Below are 11,551 nucleotides of genomic sequence, written 5' to 3' on the forward strand. Positions count from 1 at the left end.
ATCGGGAGTCGGAATTTCGTGTGTTTGAATTTGAAACCGCTTGGGTTCGCTAGAAATAGTCGAGGGAAAGACTGGTAGCGACATAAATGCTCCGCGGCGAGCGATGGTTCACGATAGCACTGCGAACCAGACCCGCTATCAGATACATGTGCTGTGGAGCCTCCATGCAAGGATGAGTGGAACTGCGACAAGCCAGCTTTGGCACATGAATGTAAGTATATTCAAGGTAGGCAGGCTGGTCCGATTGAACAAAGGTAAAACGGAAGCCGTCCCTGTTGCTATTGTATTGTTACTGTATCGTTTGCCATCCAATATCGATTTCTTAGGGCTGCCGGTTGTATGCGATTGATTTATCCCCGCGCAGTTGTCGAGCTGACACGGACCGTCGCGCTCCCCGAGCGGCTGAGATGTGGGCTGTCCAAGCGCTGTTCATACACGTGCACTAGACTGCTGTTCCCCTGCTACATGACGATATTTCCTAGTAAGTATCCGCTTTGCAGCAGACGTAATGGAGGGTGACTTTGCTCGAGACTGGTTCGAGGTTAGGGTAATACTGTGGGGTATCTCGTAGTACACTTCTCGTAGTTTCCGTTCGGCAATAGCCTGAATAGTCAGGTGGTCGTCGCTGCATGCAGGCAGCCCGCAGTTTGGACGCCATGTGCCTCAACAATTTTTTGCGGATGAATTTTTTGATTGGCCAAAACCCCTCTTTACAAGGAGCAGCGGTGTATTTACTACGTCTCACTACGGGGTGCGCGGTGAGTTGGTAATACATGACAGTACATCATGTAATTGCGGTTGTCGCTGTTGTTGCGACCGTACAAGGAAAAACCTGCAGAGGAAGCATGTATGCGACCAGGAACCCAAGTCATGAATCTAGTAGTCACCTGAACAAGGTAGAAGCAGTGACAAGCGCGCGACGGGCCGCGCCCAGCGGTTCGCGCATACTGAGCGGTGAGACTTTGTTCGGCGCCTGGCAACAGAAGAGCGGGTCTTCAACTTCAGTTGCAAATTCATGATGGTGCAAATGCCATCGTCTCAGCTGATACGCTCTTCCAAAAGATCCTTTACGCTTTGTTCCCCTAATTCCGGGAACAGACGCAGGACAATCAATTCCACAATTTGGAAAATCAGGTGCTTGTTGAGGTACGTGTCATCGAGGCAGCCTAGAACGTCTTCGATTTGCTGAGTCTGAGCCTCGCGCTCATCGGTCGCAAAAAAAGTTGCTGCTACCTTAGCTGGGACTAGATTGAGGAGCGTAGCGGCACAACAGTGCTTGATCGTCTTCATCTCTTCGTCCGTTGGCATTTGGCGTGGGGGCCCAAGCGTGTTATTGGGGAAAATGGTTGCACGAAAGGTGCGAAGCGCCACTGGGAGGAAAGCGGGGTTTAGGATCCTGGTGTGTATAGTGCGGGAGAGAAATCTGCACATGCTCGTGGTTAGTGTCCGCAATACGATGGAGACGTATGAAGGCAATTGGTGCAGAATCAGGACAAATGTGTGTATGGCGGCCTCGATGGACCACCTAGGCCGCAGGACAGGTAGCTGGTGGTTGAATATGACGGAGACCAGGGCGCATAGAGCCAATGGGTCGGGCGAAGGTGGAGAGGGATATTGATGTGGTTCACAAAGTGAGGCGAATGCCCATGTCAAGCGAAATTGACTGGTTGTACAAGAGCGCAACTCAGGCAGTCGCAGTCAGCTCAAGCCGCACCCAAAAGGTCGGGTTCTGGGCTATTCGTCGAATGCTTCAATGCATCGGGCGAGCGAAGCGCATGCTTGCCAGTACGGCATGGCGATGGCAAAGGAGTTGCAGGCCGCTAAGATGCAAAGACGGAATATCGAGGCGATGTCAGCTGGCGCCGGCCATGGTGGCATGGTCGGGATCTTTTTTGACCAATGCCGGAACCCAAACTCAGTACGGGCAGGCGTGAGGAGAACGATCGGTGAGACGGCCTAGGGTCTGCAGACCCTTTGTAGGCTCCCATGTTGTCCTGTTGGCTGACGGAAAGTCGCGCTGCAGACTTGTCTGGGCCCATTTGCAAGCATCGTGCGTTGCGTGGTGGTGTTTGGCCAAAGTGAGGGGCCAAAAGTGCCAAGTCGCCATGTCCAAAACGTGTCGAGTTGCCGCCCGGAACGGGTGCTGAGGCTTGCATGAGACGATGCGCCACGACAAGGATGCTCCGGTGTGTGAGTCTGCGGGCCGTCGCATTCGCTGAAGCCAAGTCAAGTGACCGAAATCGCATGCGGAGCTATCTCGCCCTGTATCGCACGGACCAGCACCACCCCGACCACTGGCCAACCACGGCATCGAGAGGAAAAAGAAGATATTGTCGTCACTCACCTGTCCAATACACCATCCGTCTCACCCACCCTGCCTGGACCGACCAAGAATGCACGATGGACCATTGAAGTGAAACCGGACAGCCAAGGCATGCGGCTGTCTAGTTCAACAACCTGTGCTGCACAGCTCCACAGCGCCATACTCACTACGGGCCGTTTGGCACCCAACGGGCGCCTTGACGTCGTCATTTCTGCTTGCGGCATTTGTAATTGGCCAAGCGCTTGGCCCGATGACTGCTCGCTTGTGACATATCTCGACGGGAGAGAAGACGATGTCGCAATACACAAGATCACTGCGCGCGCCGCAGTAAACGCCATGAATCCATATTGGACAACAGCCCAGAAAAGTCCCGCTGTCGATGCTAGCGGGTGCTTAGGGCGCTGCTGTTCAGCGTCCAATCGCTCTGTCGACCTGACTTCCGTCCCTTCATGCGGCAAAAGCCCGTAGCGTTCCAGACGGGTCAATGATTGCTCTCCGTTAGAACCTTCTGATTGGGAGTCCTTCTCTTTCGCAGCGTCCGTCTGTAGCACTTCAGCTATTCTTGTAATACCCTCCCATAACACCCAGCCTTCACAGGCTTTCCCGCTAATGCCGTTTCCGAGGATCATTTCCGCAAAGATCTCGGCAACTAGTGCGCGAAGACACCCATTCTCTAGATCCTCAGTGGGTAGGAGTAGAGCCAATACGCCGTGAACAAGCAGTTGACGCCATGCTGATTCGCTTTCTCGCTGCTCAACAACTGAGGCCGGAATCATGTCCGTTGGAACAGGCGAGAGTCCAGGGTGTGGGTGGAGCGTATGATAGATTGTACGCGGGTCTGATATTAGTGAATCGTACGAGGTGGCTTGTCGCTTCGCTATGCGAAAAGCTAGCCACAGAGTGTCAGACACACTTCATGCAATAGTCCAGGGTCGGAATCACCTACACCTTAGATGGGACTCAAGTAACTCAGGGATCTCGTCTAGCAATAGTGATTCCAAATCGACTTTTCGTAAGCGCTGCTCAAGACCTCTGGTACAATGAGCGATGATCTGAATCACTTCATTGACAAATACTTGGTCTGGAGTGATCTTTGAGTACCACGTCTGTACGAACTCCTTGATGATCACAGAAATTACCCCATATAACTGAAGATCGACCGCATTTGAACTTGTCAAGGGAGGTAGCACATCTTCAATCGGCCGCGGTGTACTGCGTCCTTTCTCGCCGTTGCCAAGTAGCACATTGTGGGAGCACAACGTGCGTCGAATAAACGCTGCAGTCGCTTTGTCCGAGGTAGGATCTAACCGAAGCTTCTGAGAATCAGCTAGTCGATTTGGGCTTGTAGCACGAGGATGATTATGGACGTTGTTCCCTGTAGTTCCTGGAGGAGGTGGTGCTGAGGCCCGAAGGCCTGGTGGCTGCGAAAGAGGGACATCGGAATCCTGGGTCATGTTCTCCGCCATTGCAGGAGGATTCTCATTATTGCCTACACTCAGCAACTCTTTTAACACGTGACGAAGGTCTGCTGTGCGGTCGAGGTGAAGGTCGTTGTTGAAAGGTGGATGTAAAGTGAGCTATGACGCCAGCTGATCATCAAGGCTGGTAAGTCTAGCCGAAGCTTGGCACCTCCAACCTCTGTGTCACGTTGTCACGTTGTCACGCGCCAACGCTCCTTCACAACCTTCACGGTCAACATCAACATGACAACCCCAAATTCAGATTGTAGGTAGCTAAGAATACTGTTGGCTCGCTATACTCATGCTCTTCTTAGCGGTGATAGTCGAGGTTGAAGCCCAACTGAAAGACATTGTTCAAAACCTCTACAATCTTATTGTACAAGCGTATGATCACCATGGCAACACAACCCAAGAGGCTATGAAGCGTGAGATGTGCGTGAAGAGCTTTGTGACTTGAACTGCTGTGTGGCTGACGCGTATACAGCCAGTCGCTGGTGCAAAACTTAGTAAAGTTGTCGAGGACTGCACCCTCTGTACATATCGATATACCACCTGAGGTCATGTCCTATGTCGAGAACTCCAGGAACCCTGACATTTTCACTCGCGAATTTGTGGAAACTGTGCAGCGGATGAATCAGATGCTGAACGGCCGCATCGATGCATACCGTATGTTGCAAGAGCAATTAGCCTGGCAAGTCTCGAATGCTATCCCAGAGCTCAAAGAAGACGTTACCTCTGTGGTGGAAGCTACTGGGGGGAAATTGCCAGCGTAGATGCATTTGCTTCACATTCATTATTACCGGAACTTTTACTTGGAGTCCAGATCATCATGGAACCCGACCGACATGATAAACTCTTCCCGTGTTTCATGCATAGCCGGCAGATCAACTGTCAGCAGATCCTCGATAAAGTCACAGATTATCTCTCTATGACCGCACAATGAACTGTGGAACTGTTCTTGGTGACCACTCCTAAACGTGAAAGAAGAATAGGCTTTGCTTCCGCAATGCCGTACAATGCTCCGCCAAAAAGTACCACGGCATTCAAGGGTGTTCTTCCAATTGGATAAAATACATTTTCGGACCGTCTTCTGAGGAATACAAAACCTGTGGTTGTTCGTGAAAGAGGGATCCTAATAAGGTTTGCGGGGTTTCTCATTCAATATTGAGAAAATGCTCGTATGCTAGCACAACTGAGCAAAACAAGCAGCAGATATAGTTTCAATCCGGGCTTTCTATACACCTTGTCCTCTGTTTTTGCCCCGAGTCATGTCATATGAGTCTTTCCCCCTTGCCCTTGTCAGCAGAGCAGGGTATGTAGTTGGACCCTGTGACCATGACGATAGAGAACGATACGACTCGTTTTCCTGGCAGATTCGACTCGCCGTTAAACCGTTGTCCCAATGTATATGTGTCAAGATGCTCCAGGGTATGATCCTTCTCTACTCCTAGTCATAACAGCGAATCAACGTCCATATCGCATAATTCCTCCCTAAGGCGAGTAAGTAAGTATGGCGAGAGAACGCGACTCGAAAGTGAAGTGAGAGGCGATGCCCCTGTTGCGGGAGCTCCGGCCGCGTCGTGTTGTAGCTTTCGGTCCGAAGCGCATATGTCATACATAACTGAAAGTTTCACACGGCCGGTATTACGCCGTGCGCAAGTCTTGTCTCCACTGATCAGCTATGAAACGGACTGAGGCTTGTACGTTTAATGGCTGGCCTAACAAATGTAACAGTAAGCAAAGCTTTCGTCTCTTGAACTATATGCCTCGGAGACGGAGACGAGATTGTCCCGTAGATCCATCGGTCCGCAGACTTCGAGACGAGGAGCATGTTGGACAGAGCGCTCTAGATCTATCGACATTACCCCAGGTATTGAGTATCGTGTGTCATTTAGCTTTTGAGCAATGCGGCTGCATCTTATGATATTGTTATGCCATGCCCGTCGACATAACTCAGCACATTGTTCGGATGACAATTTTTGTATGAGATATTAATGCACATGGCTAAACATAAGTATATCATCATTTATCCTGAGCATTAACAAAGCCAGAGAAGAACGTATATACGGAGTATCCTCGATTATGATTGTGAGTAGTCATACAACTGTGCAGGGGTTGAGATATAGAAATTTGTAGCAACAGGGAGACAAAGGGGGGAGGGGTACGGAAACATGCTCCCGAAAGAAGATACCCGAGTTTTTGAATCCCTCGTTGCGGGTGTTGGAAGCCGACATTCTCGTCGCCTTTATGGATAATCGTACGATACGCCCTTCCAGATCAACCCATACACGTAACTCCATTGCAAGCATCATGCTCACACCTGAGCTATAGATCCAGAAATGATATCACGATAGGTTTTCTAGGATGATATAACAAATCGCCGAAACTTGGAAGTATAGGGTTGTATCAAGCTGGAGCTTGATAATAACTTACAAAAAACCCCGAAACTATTGAGGGTTTGGCTATAGCTCGCTAGGATCAGAGTATCGCTACTGAACAAAAATCTTTGGGAATAGTTCGTAAGGGCGTGAAGTCTGGTATGATTTCTTGAACTTATGATGATAGTCGTTGAGCTATGAGACTAGATGGAGAGTGAGCAAAGAGTAGTCCGACATGTTGAGATAATTCAATTCTGAATAGCAAATACCAATTGAGCTCAGCCTTTGGTGAGACAGCACAACAAAACACGTCATTTACTGTACCAAATCATGCTGGAACATAACATTACACTTTGAAGTGCGAGAAGACTTTCAATTGTGAAGTTGTCACTCCAGATGAATGTCCACCATTTCACGAAAATTTAAAAGTTTTTAACACGCATCAACATCGGTTAACATGTTACAACAGTATCTACCCCAATGCAACATCTATGAATATGGAACTTTCAGTATCTCATTGCACGGATAATACATATCACAAAACCCGTCTCAGATAGTATCGATCCACACAATGCCTGAATCCAAATAAATATCAAGAATGTGTAAACTATTCATCTTAGGGAATTGTACCTACATACAAGCTAGATAGCAGCATGACAGGAAGAAGATGACATCACGACTAACCTAGTGTTCTGTCAGAACGGTTTTCCACCAAGAGTTTCAATAGATGAATGCAAGTTCTTCGTTGCCATCTTCATAACTATCGTACAACTTCCCAAAATATGATTTGGAAATGCTATCCTCTTCCTCCTCCTAATCAAAAGCGTCCCTGTACATTTCAAATAGTCGGAGCCTCACATCTAGTAATCTTTGTACTTCCTGTAATGCAATAAAAGGGTGGAAGGACAACATTCAGTACTTCACCTACAAACACTACTTTAAACAGAACCCAACAGTGTTCTTCGCAAAAAGGAATTTAAAGAGCGAAGAAGAAGTTAGATAAACACAATCCCACAAGTCCCTCAATACATACACGCTACATATCGTAGAACCCAAACCAGAAGTGATTCCCTTGTTTAACCCTATCGCAATGCTAAATCCCATAATTCACTCATATTTTGCGCAGAGCATTTCTCAGGGAGGGTGTAACTTGTACGTGCACCACCAGGCCTTTGAGCAAAACCCACAATGACAATGTATAGCAGAGAAGAGAGAATAAAACCGGTCCAGCACGAACGTTCTTCATTGCGAACGTTGCAACCAAAAAAAAATTACAAGGGTTTCCTCACTTCCCGATATTCGTACTTGTCAAACTCAGGGAAAGGAAAGAAGAAAAAAAAGAGAAAACGAAGAGGAAAGGAGAAAAAAAAAAACTTCTCCCTGATCCCTCTCAACAATCCCGAACCCATTACCAAATCCGACACATGATTCTCATACTCCATCAGCAGAGCCCCCTCCCCTCCCGAAAACAAAAAAAAAGTAATTCACAGATCAAACCCCAGGATATCCATTTTTGCTTCTTAAACTAGCCTCGAGTTTCCCGACATATGACATGATAAAAACTCCACACCACGCCCAATCTATTTCTAACAACCCCCCTCCTTCAGATGCAAGATGCAAAAAAAAAAGAAGCCCCAGTCCCGTCCAGTCGAGTCCTATCTAATCGAATCCAGATCAGAAAGAACGAAAAAAAAAAACAAGAGAAACACTTCCCCCCCTTATCTTTGTCTTTTTCTCTCTTCACGGTCCCGGAAACCCAATCTCCTCCCTCTTATCATCCACGACGCGGCCATACTCGAGCAATAGCCTAAAAAACCACGCTTCAAAATCCACATTTCGAAGCACTTTGTCATGCCACTCTGTACTCCTCTTTGCAATCCGTCGGGCCCTCTTCTCTCCTTCACTATCTCCATTGCCCCCAACTTTCCCACCGTCAGCGTCGCTGTAATCCAATTTGCCATCTCCATCTTTATCAGATACCTTGGTTCCGCTGAACCAGCGGACAAGGTCGAGATGCTCGTCGCCGCGGAGACTGAGGGGGACGTAGTGGACCCATGGTTTGAGCCATTCAGCGTGCCATTCGCGGAAGAGGGCCATTTTGTAGGTGAGGCTTTTGCTTTTGAGGAAGCTGTAGAAGCGGCCAGAGAAGGCGTTGCCGTCCATGTCCAGGAGGTGCTTGTAGTACCATGCATCTTGGCCATCGACGCGTTTGGTTACTTTGAAGAACTCTTGTTGCGCGTCGCAGTCGCCGGGGTCGCATTGGCCGATGTGGGAGAACTGCACATCTATGAGGTTCTTCAGCGCTCTGCGATCCACCTCGGCAATAGTATAGTTGTTTATGGTATCACCAGCCTTAGACGGGCCGCGAACTGGCTCCAGAATTTGAGCTGTATCAGGTGCATTGAGGCGTCGGACAATGTGTTGGCGGTGTTGGCGTCTCCAGCCACCATTACGACTGAAGCCTCCCGTTGTAGAGCCGCGCCAGTAAAGACTATTTGTTTTGTTTTCCCAGGTTGTGTCGCGCGTTTCGTCATAGCCTACCTTGCCCATCCAATACCACGGGCTCGGATACAAAATATCCTGGAAGCTGGAAATCTTGGACTGCGAGAATACAGGTGTAAGCTCGTGAATGATATTGAAAGCGTTGGGTCGTTCGAAAAATCCGTACGTCGAGGAAAGCGATGGAGAGTTGCAAATGTCGGAGAAGGCGGTCATATTGTAAACGAAACCTAGATCACTGGCAGCATAGACCTTGCGGTTGTCGGCGACATCGTCTTCAAAAGTCTGAGCCTGCGAGTCGGCAGGGCACGATAACCTCGAATGAGTCCAGGTTTGCTGATGTGCGAAGCGATTGAATTTGGTTGTGCTGCTTTCGACAAATCGAGTGCCATCATTTAAATCCGCCGGATGCGCAGAAAACCCATTGCGAGGAGAAGCATTCTTCGCAGAACGTGGAAGAACCTCGTTTCTTGCCTTGGCAACCATCGAAGAAAGAAGGTTGTTGGGGACCACGACTCGTGGTTCGTCGTGCAAGTTGAAGCCTAGGTCCATGTCGGGCAGGTATTGTACGAATTGCTTCATCATGCCAACAGTCGCCTGCTGCTGCCATTCCTCACCGTTCTGGTAGTTCTCTACTGCCCCATGTCTTATGGCAACAGCCAGTAGTGAACTGTCCTCATGACCGAGGGCGTTTGCAACGCGTGACCGGATCGTTGCTGGTTTCAGCGCCCAGAACGGTAGCAGCATCTCATTGATCATGTCATATTCGTCCACCATTACAACGCCATTTCGTGTGGCAAATTCGTACCATTTATCGAAATGTGGAGGCGGCGGTATCCCGTACCTACGGCGGTATTCAGCCACAGCCTCAGCGAGAGACTTTGACTGTCGATTGAGGAGTTTTTGAAAATCTGCTTCAGCCGCGTCCATCAACTGGGCAGCTGGGTGCCCTTTGCTCATGTCTATTGGGATTGGATCCAGCGATGGGTCGGAAACAACATCAGATGGAACAAAAAACCCATCAGATCCAACCGGTTTTGCTTGTGATGCATTGTAGCGTCCTACAAGTAGTCCCCCAACTGCAACAGCTGTGGCGAGGAAGGTGATAATTCTCAATCCCCTGAAACGTCGCGTTTCACCCGTCTCACGAAAGCGCTTCTCTGAGACATATATCAAGGCAGTTGAATCGAAAATGACCATGAAGAACATGAAGGAGGAAGACGGCGCGGAGAACATTTTCGTGCCAAGAAGCGAGAACACAGTTACTAGAGTTAGGTGTCCAGCGCCTATTAGGTAGAGCTACGGGGAGTCAGCTGGTTCAAAAATCCCCTAGACGAAGGATTCGGGGAGGATGTCATACCATGATAAAAGTGAGCAAGTTTAGAAATGCGGTCACAGGCAGCATCCATAAGAAACACTGAAGGATGCGGAAGTTGTGTACCTCTCTCCATTCGCGCTTGTAATCCCGGTAAACAGGTTCCCATGTGATGTTGCTCGCAGATACTGAGGATTCCATGAGAATAGATGCAATACCGCACACGATCGCAATGGCTACGGCGACATCTCTCAGCGCCGCCAGCCGTTGTGCCTTTTGAACCCCGGATATCGAAGCGCGGAGATCCACAGTACCAGCCATGAGCCTGCGCTTGTTGTCTTCACCTTCATCCGGGGCTGCAGCCACGATTATGGACCTGAATGTAACAAGGCCAACGGCCGCAAAAATGGCGCTACAAAGTCCAAGCATAAAGGTGGTAGGTATGGTGTAGACGCCCAGGGCGCAGCTCGCGCAGACCGTCAACACCAACAACGTCCCTGGCTGATCTATGTGACCTGATGCATCGACAGGGAGTTTCTTCTCGGCGACATGGGCATGGTCGTCTGGGACAGTATAGGTGGGCAGGGCGAGGCGCTTGGCAAGTAGTTCATTGTCGGCGAAGAAGTTGGTGAGGAAGAGCAACAGAGCCTGCAGGGAGTCAAGAGGTGCGAGAGGGAGTCGTTGTTACACAGGCGGTTACCTTTGTAGCCCAAATGCCATGTTTGTCGCACGCGGCGCGGTCGCATACTGCTGATAGAGCCAAGAGTGCGCCAGCCAGCCAGGCGGCCTTTCTCTGCGGCCTGCTGCTATTGGAGTATATACCGACCCAGAAGACTGTGGGTACCCATATAATGAGCCAGGAGATTGCTGTCACGAGGAGCGAATGGTGCGTGGGCGTATAGAGGGCTGCGACAGCCGTGAGGACGACGTAGAGCGGTGGCGCGAGCAGGAAGAGGGCGTCACGGTATTTGACGACATAATCGGCAAATGTAGAGAGGGCTGGGTGCATTGGAGCAGAGGGTTGGTCAGCGCTCGTCGGAGGGCATCGAAATGTCTGGTATGCGTCGAGCCGTCGAGGGCATCTTGTTGTTGGTCGAGGGCCAGTGAGCGCCGCCGAAGAGGCCGTCGTTGCCGATCTTCAGGGTCGCAGGGTGACGCCATAGCTTCCACCAACCCTCGACCTTGGCCTGCATCAGCCATCCAGCAGACTGGTGCCGCTTGGTATGATATCTAGATCTGATTTGCTGCATCTTTTCAGAGCATTCTGTTTCAAGCTGTTTCTCAGGCCGCTTTTGCCATATTATTTTGCCATGAAAATGCGATACAAGTGCGCACACGACAGGGCCTGCATGGCCACGTGTATGGAAGAAACAGCAAAGAGCATCTTCACATGGCTCGACATTTACCCTTCAAATTTCCCTGGGGACCGTTGTATAGCCCAGAGAATACCTGCTGCCTAATCTGTGCCTTCACATTTTGCCCGAACATTCATTTTACTTCGGACATACTCTACCAATCAATTTCCCATGCAGCACACGGGGTCTTCTACAGACTCACACCTATGAGAACAACCACG

The 11,551-nt window shown here is 49.6% G+C and overlaps 4 protein-coding genes across 4 annotated transcripts; 2 read left to right on the plus strand and 2 right to left on the minus strand.

Annotated features, from left to right (window-relative positions):
• The first annotated feature begins 691 nt into the window (after positions 1-691).
• On the plus strand, positions 692-1,344 carry PSV08DRAFT_314152 (uncharacterized protein). The gene has a single exon (XM_014227743.2). The coding sequence runs from the start codon at positions 774-776 to the stop codon at positions 1,017-1,019; it is 246 nt and encodes an 81-aa protein (XP_014083218.1). The 5' UTR covers positions 692-773; the 3' UTR covers positions 1,020-1,344.
• Positions 692-3,789, minus strand: PSV08DRAFT_226809 (PXA domain-containing protein; the record flags this gene model as incomplete). The annotated part of the gene is made up of 3 exons (XM_014227742.1): positions 692-1,663; positions 2,345-3,212; positions 3,270-3,789. 3 exons carry the CDS (start codon positions 3,787-3,789, stop codon positions 1,039-1,041), a joined length of 2,013 nt encoding a protein of 670 aa, XP_014083217.1. The 3' UTR covers positions 692-1,038.
• A 199-nt stretch (positions 3,790-3,988) lies between these two features.
• On the plus strand, positions 3,989-4,583 carry PSV08DRAFT_403374 (mediator complex, subunit Med10). Its single transcript, XM_014227741.2, has 3 exons — positions 3,989-4,048; positions 4,098-4,215; positions 4,268-4,583. Exons 1-3 carry the CDS (start codon positions 4,027-4,029, stop codon positions 4,554-4,556), a joined length of 429 nt encoding a protein of 142 aa, XP_014083216.1. The 5' UTR covers positions 3,989-4,026; the 3' UTR covers positions 4,557-4,583.
• Positions 4,584-7,859: 3,276 nt separating this feature from the next.
• On the minus strand, positions 7,860-10,984 carry PSV08DRAFT_411002 (glycosyltransferase; the record flags this gene model as incomplete). The annotated part of the gene is made up of 3 exons (XM_014227740.1): positions 7,860-9,959; positions 10,021-10,623; positions 10,676-10,984. 3 exons carry the CDS (start codon positions 10,982-10,984, stop codon positions 7,902-7,904), a joined length of 2,970 nt encoding a protein of 989 aa, XP_014083215.1. The 3' UTR covers positions 7,860-7,901.
• Between the last annotated feature and the right edge of the window lie 567 nt (positions 10,985-11,551).

The sequence above is a fragment of the Bipolaris maydis genome (assembly GCF_028858645.1).
Source record: "Bipolaris maydis strain C4 unplaced genomic scaffold PSV08scaffold_10, whole genome shotgun sequence".
NCBI classification, from domain to species: domain Eukaryota; kingdom Fungi; phylum Ascomycota; class Dothideomycetes; order Pleosporales; family Pleosporaceae; genus Bipolaris; species Bipolaris maydis.

Coding starts and splice junctions, on each gene's coding strand:
- PSV08DRAFT_314152 (XM_014227743.2), top strand. CDS start 774: ATGACAGTACATCATGTAATTGCGGTTGTCGCTGTTGTTGCGACCGTA.
- PSV08DRAFT_403374 (XM_014227741.2), top strand. CDS start 4,027: ATGACAACCCCAAATTCAGATT. Junction 4,049..4,097: donor GACAACCCCAAATTCAGATT/GTAGGTAGCTAA, acceptor TGCTCTTCTTAG/CGGTGATAGTCGAGGTTGAA. Junction 4,216..4,267: donor GAGGCTATGAAGCGTGAGAT/GTGCGTGAAGAG, acceptor ACGCGTATACAG/CCAGTCGCTGGTGCAAAACT.